This window comes from Natator depressus, chromosome 8, assembly GCF_965152275.1.
Source record: "Natator depressus isolate rNatDep1 chromosome 8, rNatDep2.hap1, whole genome shotgun sequence".
Taxonomy (NCBI): domain Eukaryota; kingdom Metazoa; phylum Chordata; order Testudines; family Cheloniidae; genus Natator; species Natator depressus.
The window spans coordinates 86,126,784-86,148,330 of record NC_134241.1 but is presented as its reverse complement, the minus strand read 5'-3'; the positions used below and the strand labels follow the sequence as shown (position 1 = coordinate 86,148,330).

Below are 21,547 nucleotides of genomic sequence, written 5' to 3'. Positions count from 1 at the left end.
TCTGAGGAGTTCCATTGATATCATGGTATTAATGCTATCGTTAGTATTGAAAACTTGCATCAATGTAACTAATGTCTAAATTCTGATTAAACTAAACTGCTACATTAAGTGTCTGAACTGGTATAACTAGATCAATTATAAATTGATTTACGTAAACTGGTGCAAATTTTCTATTTTAGACAAGCCCTTAGGCAGTTGGGTTTAGTGAGTTACAACTAGGATGACCAGATGTCCCAATTTTATAGGGACAGTCCCAATATTTGGGGCTTTTTCTTATATAGGCACCTATTACCTCTCACCCCTGTCCCGATTTTTCACACTTGCTATCTGGTTACCCTAGTTACAACTCATCACAAAGCAAATTGTTATCAGAGAGCTAGTAATAATTGTTAATTGTTTTCATATTTTTCTTTTTTCAGACTGAGTACTTTCTGCCCTTTGTTTAATTGAGTTTCCTTTTCCTGGATATGTGGATTTCTGTGAAATTTTGCATGACATTTTCCAGTCAGAAATACAAGACAGTGATAAGTCAGGAGGAGGAGATGGGATGCATTTTTAGCTGGAATTTTATTGTACCATAAAACTGGAACAGAATACTTTTGGGGAGGGGATTTAAAGCACTCATTTTATTGAGATGATTTCATTACCTTTTAGTGCTTTGTTCTGTCTTGAATGACTCCAACTTTTTGTCGAAATAACTTTACCTGTTAAATGTTTAATGTGGAAAGGTACAATATTTTTATCACTCCTTCTGGTTTTAAATCAGTTGCAGTTTTAACTAGTGTGCATTTTAAGAACAAAGCTTTATTAAGGGACAAGTTGGAAGTTGAGGGCAGCAGAGAACGAAATCAGTCTCACCCTCTGCCTGACTAAGGGCTTGTCTAAACAGTTTGGCAATGTGAAGTATGGAATGGAGGATGATTTCTAAAGTGCACTAATGTGTTACTCATTAATTGGTCCCAGTAGACCCTGCTGGTGCACACTAAAAGTTCCCGAGCGTGCTCTTATGCAGTACTGTTTGAAACAGTATTATGTTAAAGGGAACTAGGGAGGTTTTAGTGTACACCAGCAGGGTCTATGGGGACCAGATGAAAGAAATGAGAATGTGAGCTGTAACAGTGATATGCACATCCTAAAATGCTCAGTGATCAACAAGACGTAGTTGGTTTGCAGGTCTAAAGGACTGGCGGTGAGGTGGGGGGTGTCTGAGATTTTACTAATTTTGAAGTGAAGAAAAGCAGTAGGAGAACAATGAACACGTAGAAGAAAATCATATGGAAGGCACAGAGGTTAAAGAAACAAGTCAAAATAGAGAGACCAGTGAAGATTATTTAATAATATAGGGACAAGTCCTACAGTCCTTGCTCTGGTGAAAATTCCAATAACACCAGAGTCAAAGGACTGCAGGATTTGGCTAATACATTGAGGGTTCCAAACGAATGGTTTAAATAGTCTTGTATTGATTACTTTATCTTGCTTAACTTCTCCTAAATTTGAAAATGCAGTAATTTATATATTATATTATACTATAAGTGTAATGTAAAGGCTCATGAGCTATTCAGATGATACATGTGAGGGGAGTTACTGAGTTGGTTTGCTGCTGGAGCATTTGTCTGAGAAGCTAGAGATACACTTTAACAACTTCTCGCTGTAAAACAATTACTGTATGTAACAGAGACATTTGGCTGGCTTCAGGTACATGTTTGTACAGCAGCACAATCGGGTCCTCATCCATGACTAGGGTTCATTGGCATTGCGATAGTACAAATAATATAATAATAATATTATGTGCATAGTAGTATCAGAATTGTCACACTGGTGTTCATATCCTGACTTAAATGTTTGACCCTCATGTATGAGGTTTGAAGTTATGCTGAAGGCTGGAGTACAATAGGTTAACCAAAGTGTCTGCTTAATTACAGAAATCTAATTAAGCAGATAGCTTTTTAAACTTGGTAGCTGAACATTTGCTTGCCTATTTGCGTCTCACTTTACCAACCTCTTCAAAGAAAACTGATTTATTATTTTATGTGACTATTGCATTCTACTACAAAAGAGTAGTATTTATAAAAAAATTTCTATGAAATAAAAGAAGGCCTTGTCTATATTTGAAGAACTTAAACATGAGATAAAGTTTCATCTTAATAAATGCATATCAGTATTTTCTATCTGACATTCTGCACAAGGTCAGGTAGTTTTCCATATTTTAGATATAACCTCTTTGATTACTGAATTTACTTCTCACCAATTAGCGTGAAAAACGTTGACAGTATAGCATGCTACCCATTATGACTTTTATCATTCTATACTTTTCCAGTTTAGCCATCCATAATCTTTTAGTGGTAATTTCCAGTGTGGGTAAAAGGATGGGCACATCCATTGTTGTTCGTAGGAGTTATGCATTTCACCTGTAGTACATGTCACTGAAAAGATGTACCCAAATATAAACTCTGTTTCTTTAAAAGTTTGTTTTATACTTGGTATTGATCTTCCAGAAAAGTAAATGTCTCCTGTAACAACCAAGCATTAAAAATACACTTTCATTTCTTATTTAATAAGTATCTTTTACATTTGCCACATATTATATGAGGTTACCCAATAGCACGTTCTGTCAGAAGATAAACACAATGGAAAATACCATCTTGATTTCCATTGAAACATCGTAGTGAGAAAAATTATACCCATGAGTAATATTTTATACAAGCTTGTAATGGAACCCCGTTTAGATGATTATACCAGTTAGATTTGCAGATCTGAATTATTCTAAACATTTCTATATTTACTGGAATTGATGTCAGGTAGCATATCATTGATCTTCATTTGTACAAATATATTTTAAAAGAAAGAAATAGAAAATGGCTTATACCAAAACTCCAGAATTATACACTCCAGACATTTAGATCCAGCTCTCAACTTGGTGACTAACCTGTGGCTCTCTATGGTGTGCTGAACCAAGAACCTCTGAACTTTGGGGAGATTATGAAGGTTGACACCTGGGTCTATCTCTTTCACGCATGTAATAATTCAATTATGCTCTATATTAGTAGATTACCATGGTCTATGACTTTTCTGCCCATTAATTCAAAAATATTTTATATTGTTCAGTAGTCTTTTGTTTTTTGTAGAATTGGAATGCCTGTATGGGAGTATTTCTCAGGAAATGTGGAAGACATAGGCACAAAAGTATGAGGATATGCTGCATACTGGAATTACAGTTCCTTTCCTTTCTGCTCTTCCGCCTCACCCCTGCCCCCTGTTTCCTGTGGTTGCAGGAAGTAATCAAACAATCCCTAAAAATTTTTGTAGTTTACTTTTTCTTTAGCAGCAGGCTGGCATTTTGGTCCGGGCTGGGGTGAGGGTGGAGTGTATGTGTGAGTTGTGTCCCGGCTCAACATACTGCCTACATCTCTTGATACCACTTACTTTTTGAGGCGAGCTACTTCCAGTGTCTGCACCAAAGCCACAATTAGAGCCACAATTAAGGTATCCTTAATCTCAGCTGCACAGATGGTGGTGGGGCATAGCCCTACTAAAGGTATGTCTACACTTACTGGGGATCGATGCTGCGGCCATCGATCCATCGGGGGTCCATTTAGCAGATCTAGTGAAGACTCGCTAAATCGACTGCAGATCGCTCTCCCATTGACTCAGTACTCCACCGGAATGAGAAGCGTAAGGTAAGTCGACGGGAGAGTTTCTCCTGTTGGCCCCGCGCAGTGTAGACACCTCAATAAGTCCACTTAAGCTATGTCAACTCCAGCTACATTATTCATGTAGCTGGAGTTGCGTAACTTAGGTCGACTTAACCCCCTGGTGTTGACCTGCCCTAAGTCTAATTTGTAATGCATACAAACTGCTCTTTAGTCTCACTGTTATGATTCAGCAGTTGTGATTAATATAACTGACAGTAACAAACAGTGAAATAACATCAAGTTTCTATGGGAAGGGAATAAATTTTGGTCTAAAATGAGTTGTTTTCCTTTTTTAATGAGAGGCTAAGGAATGCACCTCTATGATAGTGATCAGGCTGCATGCAGACTCAGAAAGACAACACTGCTTTGGCTACACTCAATTCATGTTTAGAAGGTTTGCTTTGCAATGTGAGGACTAGAAACTTTCAAATGTCATTTAAAAAATAGTGTTAAGTCTTTGGAATCTTAAAGTTGTGGTTGCCACATAAGTACATGAAGTAGGCCAAGTCCTTTACATCCCAGGCTTAGAGAGGGATTGTCAGGTGTCTTTTCCCAAAATGCACTGGAATATAGGTATCTTCATCTAGGCTTAATAAGCACAGTTCCGTGAAGTGTGATGATGTTTAGAGCCTGAGAAGTAAGAGTATATTCTTTATGTTAGATAAAGTTAAATTTATCACAGGAACAGAAAATATGTGCTAGTGCTGAGGTGTGGGTGGGGGACAGAGGGAAGGCAGAACATACAAAAACTGAGAACAGACAACAGAGAAGGAGGCAGAGGCAAAAAAAAAGCAAGAAAGCCAAGCCTGTGAGCACGGTGTATGACCCTGGAAAAGCCAGAGAGCTTTTCAGTGTTTAATTTGTGCCGGGGCTTGCCCTGGCACTTCTAGACTTCACAGTTCATAGCCCTGGCACCTCTGGGCTTGCTGCATCCATTATGAATGTAAAAATATTGTTTGAGCTCTGGCACCTCCTTCATTACAAATTAAGCACTGGAGCTTTTGGTTGGGTGTTGGCTAAAGAGGGCTGAGGGCTGTAAGCTAAGAAACTGTTTCTTTTCTTCTTAGTTCCTGCTGTGTTTGGAGAAACAGGGCTTTGTACATTCCTTGTAAATAAACAAGATTGCATCAAAGAAAATACCAGGTTCTACCAATTTCTGCTGCCAACTAGAACATCCCCAGAGCCCTGAAATTTGACTAGCTGCTCATGCTGAAAAGGGGTAACCCTATTATTGCAATATTACTTTGAAAATTAGAATCAACTTTAAGTTCTGCAACAGGTTCCTAAACCAACCATTTCACTCACTGATTTATATTTTGTATTTCTTTTCTTTCCTTTCCTTTTATTTTTAACAACAAAAAGCAGAGTACATCTGTATAGGACTCAATTGGCCTGTCAGGGTTTAGTCGGAAACCCTCCAACACAGACAGCACCTTTTTCCAGCCTGGTTCATGAAAAAAAGTTGACGAGGCATATATTTTATAAGAAGAGGGAGTTATCTGGGCTTTGACCTGTTTCTTTATTTTTCTTCATTAACTTCAGTATAATGACAGTGAGGGAAGAACTTGACTTGAGATGCATGGTTTTCCTTATATTTGGACCTGTTAAATACAATGCCCAAGGAAGAGGAAGACTTTATTGTTAGCCAGAATGTCTGGAATGGCATTTCGAAGTGAGAAGTGAGACCTGTACAACAGTCTCAGGAAGCAGCATTGGAGTAAAGTCTTTGCCTATCTGATCATATTTATTCTTCTTCAAGTGCTTGCTCATGTCCATTCCATGTTAGGTATGTTTGCTCACCACATGCACCGGTGCTGGAAGTTTTTCCCTCAGTGGTATCCATAGGGGACCAACTCTGGCACCCTTTGAAGAGGCATGCGTATGCAGTGGCATAAGGGGTGCCGCCGGCTTCCCACTCCCTCAGTTCCTTCTTACCGTCAGTGACAGTGCTGGAATGTCTCCTTGCCTTGGCAAGTGGTTTCAGCCCAGTGTTTTTTTCCTTCAGCCTTTTTTGTAAATAGTTTTTAGATAAGTAATTTTAATTGTTCTCTTGATAGAAAGCTTAACAGTGCTGTAGATAAGTTAGATAGTCCCCTGAGAGACTTAGCCCAAGGATGGAGCATGCCCCAGTCCCCGGGCTTCAAACCTTCAGATTGCTGCAAAAAGCTATGCCAGTCAGCTACCCACACCAAAGCTTGAAGTGCTTGGGGGAAACCCATCTTAGCGACAAAGTGTTGCATCTGCAAAAGCTTCAAGCCAAGAACTAAAAAAGAGCAGAGCCTAAGACTAAGAGCACTCCTTATGGACTCGGCCCTCTGAGCTGATACAACTGCACCGAGCACCAAGCACCGTGGCATCAGTGCGAAGTGCGCTGCCTGCACCGATCTGCGCCCATCACCGATCCCCATCCCCAGTGTCTGCTAAGAAGCAGAAGAGGCACACCGGGAGAGGGCACTCCTCAATGCCCTGTACACGGAAGGGGAAATCCAGAGAGCAGCATAGGTCCGTGCGTGGCAGCGTATCTTCTCTGGCGCTCAGCCAGGCACCTGCATCACTGGCTAGGCTATCAAGCCCTCCTAGGGACCCACCAGCCACCCCAGGTAGTGGCAGAGATCCCCGCACCTGGAGGTTCCATTCACGCCGGAGGTCTTCCAGGCTGCTAAAGACATCATGTCTTTGCCAGTGCCGCCACTACCGCCCTGTCAAGATGTCGTCGTCTAAAGAGGGAAGCCGTCACCGAGGCCAACGCAACGTTCTTCATTCTTGAGGCATTGCTCCCCGGGACTGCAGCTATTGGCATCAGAGCAGCGATCTCCAGAGATGCACTTTCGACCCACCCATACTGACCAGAGCTCCTGGCACCATTCGCTGGACTCTTAGCATTGGTCCCCCGAGGCATGGCATCACTCTTCGGGCAGTCAGCGAAGACCCAACACGCCTCCGGTCCCCGGAATCACGGCAGTGGTCGTTGGAGCATTGGCATCGATCCTCAGAGCAACGGCAGTCACCTGAGCCATGGCGTAGTTCCCCAGAGCCATGCTGCCAGTCCCTGGTGTTGTCAGACGCCACCGGTGTGGTGTTCTGCTCTATCCAATGCTGATAACAGTCGGCTGCGTGTGTGTTCCCTCTGTGTGCTGCCTCGGCTCTGCACAGATAGCTGACACAGCAGACCCCGAGAGAACACCCAATGACAACAGACTCCGATAAGGTACAAATGCACCCAGCCAGGTTTATTGTCAAATGAAACACAGTCTCTAGCTCCCCAGATCAGATGTCTACAGTTCTGCTCATACATATGTGACAATGGACACAGCTCAGTCAGTGGCGGGACACTCCACTGCCCCCTAGGCTGGACAATGACATCCACATCCAATGACAGGGATGCATTCTTATGCACAGGTACAAACAAGTTACACATCACTCCTGACGTATCGAGGTGCAACCCCTCTACGCAGTAAGGTGCCACCTCTCACCTTGTACATGTTGGCTCAAACAAAACAACTCTATCCATCATGTTAGCCTTTTGCCCCTGTCTTTGGGATGGGTCAGCTTGTTCCTTGTTATGTGTGTGGAATGTGCAAGTATAGGAGTGTTCTAATATCTCTAGTGTCGAGTACCTTTTAGGTATATATGTATATTTTGGAAACATCAGTCCTTTCCTTTCCAGCTTCTGCAAGCAGGGCCTGCCTCTGGCTCACAGCTTAACTTTGCTTTATGTTAGCAAATTCTTGACCATTACTTTAGTTCAGGCCTTAGGCCTCATACCAGGCCTCTGATACAAGGGTTTATTTTTCAGGGCCTCATCTTACTACTCCTGGGTCTGAGATGCTGATCGCTGGACTCACGGCAACAATCCCCAGAGTTAAGACAGTCCCATTCCTGTATTTGGAGTCCCGGCATCCATCTCAGAACTCCAGACATTGATCGCCGGTGTACAGTCGTCAGTGCACCGAGCTCCGCTACTGGTCCCCGGGCAGAATGTACCAAGACCTTGAACCCCAGCACCTCTCCCCTAGCAGCAAGTGCCAGAAGGGTAGGCACGGAAGGGACATGGACACGGCGACGGCACCACCATGGTCCCCAAGGCAGGAACTTTCCACCTCGGGCTCGGAGGCTGAGGAGACTGCGTGTCCCTTGAGCCTGGCCTACCCAGACAGATCGGGGTGGGGGTTCCACCAGGACTATGAGCCGGTGCACGCCCACAGGACCAGTGGCCCACCCTGTGGCACTTTTGGAACCCGTGGGTGTTCCCCCAGGCATCAGAAACCCAGATGCAACGATCGGTGTCGGGGCATCAGAGAGGCAGTCGGTGACAATCTCCCACCTGTGCCCCTCCTTCTCCCCTCCCAGACTCCAGAGTAAGGATCCGAGCAAGGTGTCTACTAGCACCTTCTGGACTTGGATGAGGCCACCCTTATGGGGGACGCAGAGCCAGCTCCTCCCCCTGCTCTCCCCTCCTCGTCCTCCTCACCCAACGAGGCAGTGCCAGGACCATCCCAGACAGTGCCTCAGGACGATTTCAAGGCACACCCAGAGCTGTTAAAGCGGGTGGTGGCGAACCTGGGGTTAGAAGCAGAGGAGCTGGCGGAACCCTCTGACACCCTCTTTGACATTTTGGCCGTGGTGGCCCCCTCTAGGGTAGCACTGCTGGTCCATGAAGGTGTGGTAAAATTGGTCAAAACATTATGGCAGACCCCGTCCTCTCTCCCGTCCATCTCCAAATGGGCGGAGAGGAAATATTACGTCCCTGCTCAGGGCTTTAAGTCCTTATATTCCCACCCAGCCCCAAACTCTAGAGGTTTATGTGGCCAACTAAAGAGACAGGCAGAGACAACCTGGCCCAACTCCCAAGAACAAAGACGGAAAGAGGCTAAACTTATTCGGCAGAAAAATTTATTCGTCTGCCAGCCTCCGATTACACATGGCAAACCATCAGGCTTTACTTGAGAGGTCTGACTTCACAGTGTGGCAGTCTGTGGCCAAGTTTGCAGACTCGCTGCCAGAGGACTCCAAGAAGGAATTCCTGGCTATTTTAGAGGAAGAGAGAAAAGTGGCAAAACCTCCCTTCAGACAGCCTCTGATGTGGCGGACTCAGTGGCCAGGTCCATCACTATGGCTGTGGCAATGAAACAAGCGTCGTGGCTGCTATCTTCGGGACCAGCCGTCAGTTCAGGACCTCCCTTTCAATGGCCTAGGCCTGTTTGTGGAACAGACAGTCTCATGGTTACATGGGTTTTAGGACTCTAGGGCTACTTTATGTTCCCTAGGACTCTACACGCTGGCCCCTGCCAGAAAGAGGTTTAAGCCACAGCAACCTCAAAGACCAGGAGGCCAAGCCCGACCAGAGCTCTACCGTAAAAAGGGCAAGGGCTACAAGCACCATCAAGGCCAACAACCAGCCTCTTCCTCCTATTCAGGCTCTGCCCCCTACTCGCCCGGAAGCAAGCCAGCATTTTGAGGGTGTGCCCAAGGATGACCTTCCAGTCTGCAGCCAGAATCCTGCATCCCTTTTGTTTTCAAATCACCTGTTTCCTTTCCTCCCTGCTTGGGCTGCTGTAACATCAGACTGGTGGATCCTCAGTGCAGGAACAGTGAGATATACCCTCCAGTTTATTTCTATTCCCCTCTCCACCCCCCTTCCCCATCCCTCTTCAGGGACCCTTCTCATGAGCAACTTCTCACCCATGAGGTGCAAGCCCTCCTGTGGTAGGGGCCATAGAGGAAGCCCCCATGCATCTAAGAGGGAAAGGGTTCTACTCTCTGTATTTCCTGATACTGAAGACCAACGGGGGTCTGCGCCCCATATTGGACCTACAAAGCCTCAACAAATATCTCAAAAAGTTGAAGTTACGCATGGTCTCCCTGGCCTCTATTATCCCCTCCCGGAATCCTGGAGATTGGTACGCTGCCCTCGACCTAAGGGACGTGTACTTTCGTATCTCAATTTTCCACAGGCACAGGAGGTTTCTGTAGTTCGTAGTAGGATGGGCCCGCTACCAATTCACAGTGCTCCCGTTTGGCCTGGCTACAGCATCAAAGGTGTTCACGAAATGCATGGCGGTACTTGAAGCTTGCCTAAGATGCCGGGATGTTCAGATCTACCTGTACCTCAATGATTGGCTCATCAGGGGTCGTTTGAAGGTACAGGTTCATCACAGTATCAAGCTGGTTCAAGCCACTTGCCGAGCTCTGGGTCGCTTGATAAATGAACGAAAATCCACCTGGGTCCCAGGTGCAGAGAATAGAGTTCATCAGGGTGGTTTTGGACTCTACCTGAAACAGGGCTTTTCTCCTGGAGCCCAGATTCAAGGCAATGTAGGATCTCATTGCCCAACTTACCAGTCACCCGATCACCACAGCCAGGGTATTCCTCAGGTTGCTAGGGCACAAGGCAGTGTGCACTTATGCCACTTGGCAGCATGCACAACTATGATTCAGACCCCTCCAGATGTGGCTGGTGTTGGTCTACACCCCAGCCAGGCACCACCTGGACAAGGTCCTCACAATTCCACCACAGGTACTTACTGCTCTGGAATGGGGGTCCGACCTGGGAAATATGTCCGAAGGGATACCCTTTGCAACTCCGAAACCCATGATGGTACTAGTATCAGATGTGTCCAACCTGGGTTGGGGAGTCCACTCTGGATCACTCAAAACCCAGGGATTTGGTCCCAGGAAGAGCTGTCACTGCACATCAATGTCAGGGAACTCAGGGCCATCCGTTTGGCTTGCAAAGTGTTCCTTCCTCAGTGGTCCCATCAGGTGGTACAGGTGTTGATGGACAATACAGCGTCCGTGTTCTATGTCAACAGACAAGAGGGAGCATGGTCTTCAGCCATCTATCCAGCACGACATTCACATCGAGGCTCTAAATCTCCCTGGCGTCCGAAACACGCTGGGGGATTGCCTTAGCAGGTCATTCTTTTCTCTCCACGAGTGGTCCCTCCACTCGGAGGTCATCAGAATGGGGAACTCTATAAGTGGACCTATTTGCCTCCAGGCAGAACAGGAAATGCCACCAGTTCTTCTCCCTGCAAGATCTCAACAGTGGGTCGCTTTCTGATGCCTTTCTCCTGTCTTGGACAGGTGACCTGATATATGACTTCCCGCTGATCCTGCTTATCAGCAGCACGCTCATGAAGATCAAAAAGGACAAAGCCAGAGTCGTCATGATCTCCCCGTCATGGCTTTGCCAGCATTGGTTTGGCGTGCTCATGGACTTGGCAACAGTGGCCTTATGGAAATTTTGTAATGAATGAAAAGGAGCTGCGTCAGTCTGGTCTGACCAAGATATTGTTTGCACCTACCAATAACCAAAAATAACTTTGATTCCTTCTCCCACTGCTGTTTGTAAGTTACTCAAAAATTTTCCTACCTTCTGTTGAAAATCTTGTCCCTAGTTTTGAGGGGTTTTTTTGCTGTCTTTTGTCCTTGTATTTAATATCAGTCCAAAAGGTGCATAGATTATACTGCTACCCTCACTGGAGCATCTTACAAATACCATTTACGTATTATTTTAAGTATCTTGGGCCTTATTCGTTGCTGGTGTAATTCAAATGGCTTTAACAGAGTCAGTTTATGCTTGGGATGACTCTGTCCTCTCTACTCTAAACAATACAATTCAGGGTGAAATCCTGGCCACATTGGTCTACACTGCAGCTTGGAAGGTGCTATTCCCAGCCCGATAGACAGATTCACACTAGCACACTAAAGCAGCAATGTGAACATTGTGACACTGGAAGCAGCCTGGGTATTTATCATCCTTCTTAGCCTTTGGACCTTTTCTATTCTCTTGCTGTGTAGAATGGAGCTCTAAATTTCATAGCCTGAATGTGGCCTAACTTTGTTATGCAGTGCTGGAAAATAAAATCTCCCAAGTGCATTCTTATTCTGCCTTTTGTCACACTCGGGTCCTTCTGATTTTGTGAAATTCAGATAGTTTAATTTAAATATACATTTCAGTGATGTTTGTAACCTGTATCCGGGGGCAGGGGGAGGGGGGAGAATGCAATGTAGCACATAACAGGGATGTAAAGAATGGGGGTTTTTTTGGAGTAGGGTTTTTTTGTTTGTTTGTTTTGTTTTGTTTTGTTTTTTGTTTTTTGTTGTTGTTTTTTTGCAGGGGTAGGGGAGGAATTACAGTTGGTTTATGCAGGACCAAGATAAATGACCTCAAATCTAGAATTTTATTGTCAGTAAGATTCTTGCCTTTCATAATTTGCAGCTTCATTGATTGAGGTACAAGGTGGTCAAATGAGTTTTTCATGATTACACAGTGATTAATCACAGATGTAAATTCAGGTTCCTCCTGATACAGTCCTTTACTATACTCACTGTGGTTGATTAATTATTACGAGGCATAAATTACCTCATATTCTTGATTTTTCATTGCATTTCATGGTGTTCCAAAGAAGGTGAGCTGCTTTTGTAGGCTTTGCTGTTCCATGTCTACACAGTGCTGCAGTATGGGCAGCAAGGAGCTTCACCACCCTGAAGGGAGCTCAGGGGAGGAAGTCTGCTGTGAGGGAGTACAGCAAGTTTCCCCACACACAGATGTGGGATCTCTACATCCCTATTGGGTGTCTTGTATGCCAGGGAGTGCACAGAGGAAAAAATATCTGTCCTACATTGCAATTGTGCCCTGTAGTGGAGCAGAAGCTCGAGGCAGGAGGAGCTCATTATGCTTTCCCACTTCCTTAGTGCACCCACAGAATAGCATAAACAATCCGGTCCAATCTGGTAATTTTTTAGTACTTTCCTCCATTTCACTGATGTACCAGCTGTCTGTTGATCCCTAGAAAAAACGTCCCTCAGACTTTCTAGTGTAGAAAGATAGTGAGAGACAGAAAAAGAATAAACTGTTATAATATGCTTAAAGAATATTAAATTCTTGCCCTATATCTTTTATCTAATGAAGAACATTTCTCTTTCTATGTAAGATTATGAAGTTGCTTCCAGAGTACTTTGACATGAGAGACAGCCAAATTTGGCCCTGAATATTATTTCACTATTAAAGTGGGTCTTTATCTAAGGACTGGCAAATCGCCAATACATTTAAAACACTGTATATGTCCTGGGCTGTTTTGTCTCCTTTCATTTTGGTTAATCTCTTGGACAGGGCTAATCACATCAAATCCCCTGTCAAGGTTCCTCCCCCACTCTGAACTCTAGGGTACAGATGTGGGGACCTGCATGAAAAACTTCCTAAGCTTATCTTTACCAGCTTAGGTCAAAACTTCCCCAAGGTACAAAATATTCCACCCTTTGTCCTTGGATTGGCCGCTACCACCACCAAACTAATACTGGTTACTGGGGAAGAGTTGTTTGGACACGTCTTTCCCCCCAAAATACTTCCCAAAACTTTGCACCCCACTTCCTGGACAAGGTTTGGTAAAAAGCCTCACCAATTTGCCTAGGTGACTACAGACCCAGACCCTTGGATCTTAAGAACAATGAACAATCCTCCCAACACTTGCACCCCCCCTTTCCTGGGAAATGTTGGATAAAAAGCCTCACCAATTTGCATAGGTGACCACAGATCCAAACCCTTGGATCTGAGAACAATGAAAAAGCATTCAGTTTTCTTACAAGAAGACTTTTAATAAAAATAGAAGTAAATAGAAATAAAGAAATCCCCCCTGTAAAATCAGGATGGTAGATACCTTACAGGGTAATTAGATTCAAAACATAGAGAACCCCTCTAGGCAAAACCTTAAGTTACAAAAAAGATACACAGACAGAAATAGTTATTCTATTCAGCACAGTTCTTTTCTCAGCCATTTAAAGAAATCATAATCTAACACGTACCTAGCTAGATTACTTTCTAAAAGTTCTAAGACTCCATTCCTGGTCTATCCCTGGCAAAGACAGAATATAGACAGACTGAGACCCTTTGTTTCTCTCCCTTCTCCCAGCTTTTGAAAGTATCTTGTCTCCTCATTGGTCATTTTGGTCAGGTGCCAGTGAGGTTACCTTTAGCTTCTTAACCCTTTACAGGTGAGAGGAGCTTTCCCCTGGCCAGGAGGGATTTCAAAGGGGTTTACCCTTCCCTTTATTTTTATGACATCCCCTATTGAGCATTGTTGCTCTTTATATTATAAAATGGCAAATTACATTAAATATCTAGTAGGTTTCACTTCTTAAATAAATGTCACCACTAGATATCTTGGTACAGTGTATAATTGCTTAATTAAAAATTGCGTTCCAGAGTTTATCTTGAGTGTTTACATTGATTTATTTAAGATAATAGATCAGGAAAAATCCATAATAATATTTGTCAGTGTAACTGTTTAGTTATGGCAGGAATGAAAGATTAGTTCTTCTTCGAGTGATTGCTCATGTGTATTCCACAATAGGTGTGCGTGCTTGCCACGTGCACCGGTGCCGGAGGTTTTTCCCCTAGAAGTACCCATAGCGACCCCTGGAGCGGCACCTGCCTGGCGTGCTATAAGAGGGGCTGCACTCCCCCAGCCCTCAGTTCCTTATTGCCGCCAGTGAAGGTGCGTCGGAACTGCTCAGCTCCAGCTTTGCTGCAGCTCGTCCCCAGCTCTTCATTTGTTCAGTAGTACCTGCAGTCAGTTACCTAATTCAGTTAGTTTAGTTAGTCATTGAGCCCAGGCCCTGGCATGCCCTGCGCCCCAGGCTTTAAGTTGTGTGGCTCTTGTAGGCGCTCTATGCCAAGGAGTGACCCACACACGGATTGTCTGTGCTGCTTGGGAGAAACCCATATCAGCGAAACGTGCAAGACCTGCAAGTCTTTCAAGCCCTGGACTAAAAAAGAAAGGGACGTTAGGCTCCGGGCCATCCTGATGGAGTCGGCGCTGGTCCTGGCCCCGACCCCGGCACGCTGCTCCGAACTTGTACCCGACACTGCGGTGTCGGTACACGGAGACCCTCTGGTACCATCATCCCGTCAGCACCGCTCCCCATCCACGGGGCACGCCAAGAGAACCGGAAAGACTCCCTCTTCACAACGGCACTGAGGGAAGTCTGGGACAGAGGCTAGGCCCATGTCAGGTAGTCCTCGATCCCCATCGGGCCCTAGGCCTCCGACTCACATTGAGCAGAGTAGCCCGGCCCCTTCGGAGCAGGCCTCTCTGGATGTCCAGATGCCATCTTCGCCCAAAGCCCTCCAGGCAGCCAGGGATGTCATGTCCATGCCAGTGCCCAGAGCTCCGCCAATGTCGGCCCCATGCTCCAGAGGCAAGCCACTGCTGGGATCTCCGCAGTCGCCACCAGCCCAGTACCGGTCTTGGTCGAGGGAACGTTCCCGACACCGCTCACCACCCAGCGACCATTCAGGGCTCAGTCCATGCAGATTGCCGTTGACGCCGGCCAGACTGTCCGGATGGGTGCCGTCCAACCGGGACTCCCGTCACCGCTCATCTTTGCAAAGCGAATGTGTACGAGACTGTGGCAGACGTCGCCAACGGTCCTCGTCTCGCAGGAGATACTGCAGTCGGTTGTGGCACAATCATCGATGCCGTTCACGCTCTGACTCCAGTTCCAAGTCTCTGCCAAGGCACCATAGTCCCAGGTGTTGATTGCCGGCATCTTGCCAACGTGGGTCCGCCCATCGAGGCCGTTCGCAAAGCAGCTACTACCATCGGTGCCGCTCCTCCACATCGAGATCGCCATCCTGTGGCCGACGAAGATCCTGGCACTGCCGATACTCCTGGTCCAGAGGAAGCAGCGGGTCATATGCCAGCCTGGCCTCCCCTCACAGCCGCCCGTCTACAGGGCAAGCCAGCCAGCCCCGCTGGTGCCTCAGCAAGCGCAATGGCACAAAGTGTCGTGGCCAGCCCAGTGGTACCAGTGGGCACCGTGGCCTCTGGCGCAGCCCCCGGTGGGGGCTCGCTCGGTAGCTAGGGCCTCGGAAGCACCGTCAGCGTCCATCTTTAGACCACCAGAAAAAAGGTTAGTGGGACCTGTGTCCTCAGTACCGTGCCTGGAGTCCAACCAGGTGGAGGATCCTCCGGTGCCGGACGACATCCAAAGCACTGCATCGGCCTCACCCTGTCCGGAGGAGCTGATTGCGGCCCCGCCCCCCTCCGTCCCGCAGGAGGACTACCGGGCCCACCAAGACCTCCTAAAAAGGGTGGCAGCGAGCCTCCACCTCCAGGCTGAGGAGATGGAAGAGCCCTCAGACTCCCTGTTCAATGTGCTGTCCCCTTCAGCACCAGACAGGGTGGCCTTGCCTCTCCATGAAGGGGTGGCAAGAATTTCAAATGCCCTGTGGCAAACACCAGCCTCGTTGGCTCCCATCTCTAAAAAGGCGGAGCGCAAGTACTTTGTACCCACAAAGGGACACGAGTATCTGTATACCCACCCAGCGCCCAACTCCTTGGTGGTCAAGTCGGTCAACCACAGGGAGCAGCAGGGGAAACCAGCCCCGACCCCCAAGAACAAAGACTCTCGGAGGCTGGATACTTTCGGGAGAAAAGTTTATTCGTTGTCAAGCTTTCAGCTACGAGTAGCAAACCATCAGGCTCTCCTGGGTCTCTACGAGTTTAAACTCTGGGATTCCCTCCCCAAGATTGAGGACTCCCTCCGGGAGTGCGATAAGAAGGAATTAAGGTGCTCGTGGAGGAAGTGGCGGTGGCCGCAAGGGCATCCCTGCAGGCTGCTTCGGATGCAGCGGACATGGCTGCACGGTTCATGGCCTCAGCGGTGTCCATGAGACGGGCATCGTGGCTTCTGCTCTCTGGGCTCTCCAGCGAAGCGCAGTTGTCAATGCAGGATCTCCCTTTCGACGGGAAGGCTCTGTTTGCTCAGGAAACAGACACAAGGCTGCATGGTATGAAAGACTCCTGCATGACCCTCCAGACCTTGGGCCTCTATGTCCCTCCTCCGGCAAAACCCAAGTTCAAGCCGCAGCAGGCTCCCGCCCAGGCCGCCCTCCCAAAGTACGAGGCCACCCACAAAAAGCAGTGGGACTATAGAAAGCGCCCACAACAGCAATCCCGGCCTGCCCCCCCCCGCGTGGGTCTTCTAAGGTCAAGCAGGCGGGCAAAATATGTTCTTGACGGGATGCTCGGGGGTACCCCTCCAGTTCTCAGCAGGGACCTATCCCCAATAAAGCTCCCTTTCTCCAATCGGTTGTGTGCTTTCCTCCCGGAATGGTCGCGGCTCACCTCAGACCAATGGGTCCTCAACACCATCTCCTGAGGTTACACCCTTCAGTTTACCTCCTCCTCACCCAACTGCCCTCCGCCCCCATCCCTCCTGGGGGACCCCTCTCACGAGGCTCTGCTCGAGCAGGAGGTGGGGCGGCTCCTGGACCTAGAAGCTATAGAGTTGGTGCCCAAGGAGTTCCTGGGCAAGGAGTATTACTCCTGGTATTTCCTTATCCCGAAGGCCAAAGGGAGGCTCAGGCCCATCATGGACCTGAGAGGCCTGAACCAGTACACGGTGAAACTCAAGCTCCGCACAGTTTCCCTGGCCTCCATCATCCCCTCCCTGCATCCTGGGGACTGGTACGCTGCCCTTGATCTACAGGATGCGTACTTTCACATCTACATATTCGAGGGGCACAGACACTTCCTCTGTTTCGTGGTGGGACAGAGTCACTACCAATTCACAATCCTACCTTTTGGTCTGTCCACTGCCCCCAGGGTCTTTACAAAGTGTATGGCGGTGGTAGCGGCCTACCTCAGACACCAGGGGGTCCAAATATTCCCATATCTGGACAACTGGCTAGTCAAAGGCACCTCCTGGTCACAGGTGAGGGATCATGTGGCACTCCTCCTGTCCACATGTAGTGCCCTGGGCCTGTTGATAAACAACGCCTGCGGTGGTGGTCCACCCTAAACAACATGCTCCAAGGAGTCCCGTTCAGGGCCCCATCATTGGAGCTGGTGTCCGACTCGTTGGACCTGGGTTGGGGTGGCCCATGTGGGGAACTTTCCGACCCAATGCCTGTGGTCTCTACAAGACCTACCCATTCATATAAACGTCAAGGAACTCAGGGCGGTACGGCTGGCATGCATGGCCTTCCACTCTCACCTGGAGGGCAAGGTAGTCAGGGTCCTCACGGACAACACGGCCTCGATGTTCTATATGAATAGGCAAGGCAGTGCCTGATCCTCTGCTCTCTGCCACGAAGCCCTCAGTCTGTGGGACTTCTGTATAGCCCACGACATTTACCTAAAAGCCTTCCACCTCCCGGGCGTCCGGAATGTGAGGGTGGATCGCTTGGGCAGGAATTTTTCCTCTCAGCACAAGTGGTCTCTACACCCGGAAGTGGATCACCAGCTCTTCCAAAGGTGGGGAACTCCCCAGGTGGACCTATTCGCGACTCAGCAGAACCAGCGATGCCCCCAGTTCTGCTCAGGGGGGCCTGGGGCGGGGCGCTATCTCCAATGCCTTTATCCTGTCCTGGTCAGCCGGCTTCTCTACACCTTTCCCCCATTCTGTCTAATCAGTAGGGCCCTGGAGAAAATAAAGACGGACAAAGCCAGGGTCCTCCTCGTTGCCCCAGCATGGCCCAGGCAGCACTGGTATGGGACCCTCTTGGGGCTAGCGGTAGCTCCGCCATGGCAGTTTCTGCTCTGCCCGGACCTGCTTTCTCAGGACCAGGGCCGCCTCCTCCATCCCAACCTAGCAATGCTTCATCTCACGGCGTGGCTGCTCAGTGACAAGGAAAGGACGTGCTTGGAACAGGTTCAGCGCATCCTCCTCGAAAGTAGACTGCCCTCCACTCACCGCTCCTGTGTGGCGAAGTGGTGTTGGTTTTCGAGATGGGCGGCAGGCCAGGGTGTTTCCCTGACAGCTGTCCTGATCCAGCTTATCCTTGATTACCTCCTCCACCTGAGGGCCCAGGGCGCCATCGTCAGTCAGGGTACACTTGGTGGCCATATTGGCCTTTCATCCCCCGGTGCAAGGGCACACGGTGTTTTCCCATGCTATGACCAGCCGGTTCCTTAAGGGTTTGGACCGTCTCTATCCATATTCCAGGACCCTGGTTCCACAGTGGAACCTAAACCTGGTGATGGCTCGTCTCACAAGGGCCCCGTTTGAACCACTGGCCACGTGTTCCTGGTCTCACCTCTCATGGAAGGTGTCTTCCTGGTAGCTATCATGTCGGCCAGGCTGGTCTCGGAGCTCAGGGCCCTAACCTCCGAACCGCCGTATACAGTTTTTCACAAGGACAAGGTCCAGCTCCGCCCACCCCCCACGTTCCTCCCGAAGGTGGTCTCCGCCTACCACATGGGTCAGGACATTTTTCTGCCAGTCCTCTGCCCCAAGCCTCACGTGACTAGTGAGGAACGCCATCTCCACACACTTGACGTGAGGTGAGCTCTCGCTTTCTACCTCAAGCAGACCAAGCCATTCAGAAAGTCTTCGCAACTGTTCGTCGCCTCTGCTGAGCGCGTGAAGGGTCAGCTGATTTACACTCAGCAGCTTTCTAAGTGGATCACTTCGTGCATCTGTTCCTGTTATGAGCTGTCAGGGGTTCCCCCGCCGCCCATTGTGAGGGCACACTCGACTCGGGCGCAGGCCTTGTCGGCTGCCTTCGTGTCCCACGTCCCCATCCAGGACATTTGTAGGGCTGCCACGTGGTCTTCAGTTCACACGTTCACCTCGCACTATGCAATCGTCTCCCAGGCCAAGGATGATGCTGGGTTCCACAGGGCTGTACTCCGTCCCAAGAACTTGTGAACTCCTACTCACCTCCAACAGATATAGCTTGGAATCACCTATTGTGGAATATGCATGAGCAATCACTCGAAGAAGGAAAGACAGTTACCTTTTTTGTAACTGGTGTTCTTCGAGATGTGTAGCTCATGGCTATTCCACACCCCACCCTCCTTCCCCTCTGTTGGAGTTGTCTGGCAAGAAGGAACTGAGGGTGTGGGGGAGTGCAGCGCCCCTTATACCGTGCCTGGCAGGGACCGCTCCAAGGGTTGTGGGGGGATACTCCCCCTACTGGTACTGCTAGGGGAAAAACTTCCGGCACTGGTGCACGTAGCGAGCACGCACACCTATTGTGGAATAGACATGAGCAACACATCTCAAAAAACACCGGTTACAGAAAAGGTAACTGTCTTTTTCAGATTATCAATAAAATGTAAATGTACAATAACAGAGTAATCTTGTTATGTTATTACTGTATGTTCCTTTTCTTTTCTCACTTCATTTCCTCCTATTGTTTGTTACATGTATGCAGGGCCAGAAATGCCCATGAGCAGAGGACTAGTCTCAGGACTGTGCATTACTTCAGGCTAGCATAAGCCCTCAAAATAGGGTTTAAGTGGGAATTAATTGTTACGTAGACTCTGTGCTGCGCCTCTGCACACGGATGAATTTCAATGTCATTATGTCATGTCTGAAATTAGACTGCAAACTCTTTCGGGCAAGGACCATGTGTTAGTACTTTTTCTGTAAAGCCCCTAATTCATTTTTGGGGGTGGTATAAATAAAAATTTTCATTAGAATTGTGAAAATATATATGACTTCATATTTTTTTAAAAATACTTGGGTCAAATTCATTCTTGGAGTGACTCAGGTTAAATCAGTAAAATTATAGAATGGTTCAATTTGCTTCCTTGTGGCGATCTTTGTATTAGAAGTAATATTTTTTGCTTCAGAAACTTAAGCAAATATGCCTTAAATCTGAAACAAATTGTATAGACTCTGCTCTTATATCCATGTAAATCTGATGTAATTCCATTGAAGCCCATGGCTTTATCTGGTATAACAGTGCAGAATTTGGCCCAAAATTTCAAGGTAAAATTTTCACCTTACATATTTTCCTTGTCTGTTACAGATCAATGCACAAACTGATGCAGCTGGAGAGGCTTGACCTAGGCAATAATGAGTTCTCTGAGCTGGTAAGTAAAAATGTTTTGGTAGAATGTGTGTGTGTGTGTGTTAGACCTTTTATACATGGAGAATTAAATTCTTAACTTAAAAGATGTTTTGGCACTGGGCACATTTATTAGTAAAATAATGAATTTGCCATGGCTCAGAGGATTGGTAATGGAATTACAGGACCTTTCAATTCCAGCAAGTTTTTTGAAATCAGGCCGAAGTTGGAAGTGAATCTCAATAACAACTAATAGATGTGGGAGGCCTACCAATATGTGAAATGAATTGGTGATTCCATCATAGTTACTTTTGAACAGGTGTTAGTATTTCCAAAGCTACCACCACATTTGGCAGTAAGTGGCATACTACTCTTACTAGCAGGGCTAAACTTTTCAAAAGCACTTATGTGACTTAGGAGCCTAAGTCCGATTGACTTTCACTGAGGCTCCTAAATGCCTAAGTCATTTTTGAAAATGAGACTTAGACACCGAAGTTACTTGGGTGCTTTAGAAAATTGTACTCAATCTCAATAAAGAGGCAAAGGACTGATTTAACATCATCTATACGTGTGTTTCTATTATGTCAGGGATGAGGCACTTTTGTGGGGCAATGTGAGGAAATTTAAACTGATCTTCTGTTGTGCTTATTCTGTGGATTCTGTGGATGATAATTGATGATTTCGCCGATAGGAGCTATTAATCCAGCACATTTATCAGGCACTAAATCCCTTCTTTCTATCAGTCTGGCTTAGGTATTTCTATAGCACCATCACACTAATACCTAAATTACAACTTTTGATAGTATGATGTATGTCTACCCTTATGTGTAGCTAGCACACAATTGACATTATATAAATAACCATTAATATTTAACAGTAAACAATGTCAGCTTGGTCATCAGCAGTGGGCTTCTTAATAACATTGAATTCAATCAATTAAAACAATAAATTCTGAATGAGCTGATGAATAACAAATTATTTAGCTTTTTGTTTGGTGACATAAACTACAAGAGAGCTGAGGCCACTTTGTACCACTGCTGCCTCATCT

At 47.1% G+C, this 21,547-nt stretch overlaps 1 protein-coding gene across 6 annotated transcripts in view; it reads left to right on the top strand.

Moving 5' to 3' along the window:
• Window positions 1-21,547, top strand: part of LRRC7 (leucine rich repeat containing 7) — a 379,203-nt gene that overhangs the window by 208,019 nt on the left and 149,637 nt on the right. For all 6 annotated transcript variants that reach the window (XM_074961545.1, XM_074961546.1, XM_074961548.1 and 3 more), the window contains one exon: window positions 20,461-20,524. In XM_074961545.1, the coding sequence (XP_074817646.1) occupies window positions 20,461-20,524 (64 nt within the window). The remainder of the gene's footprint in view (window positions 1-20,460; window positions 20,525-21,547) is intronic.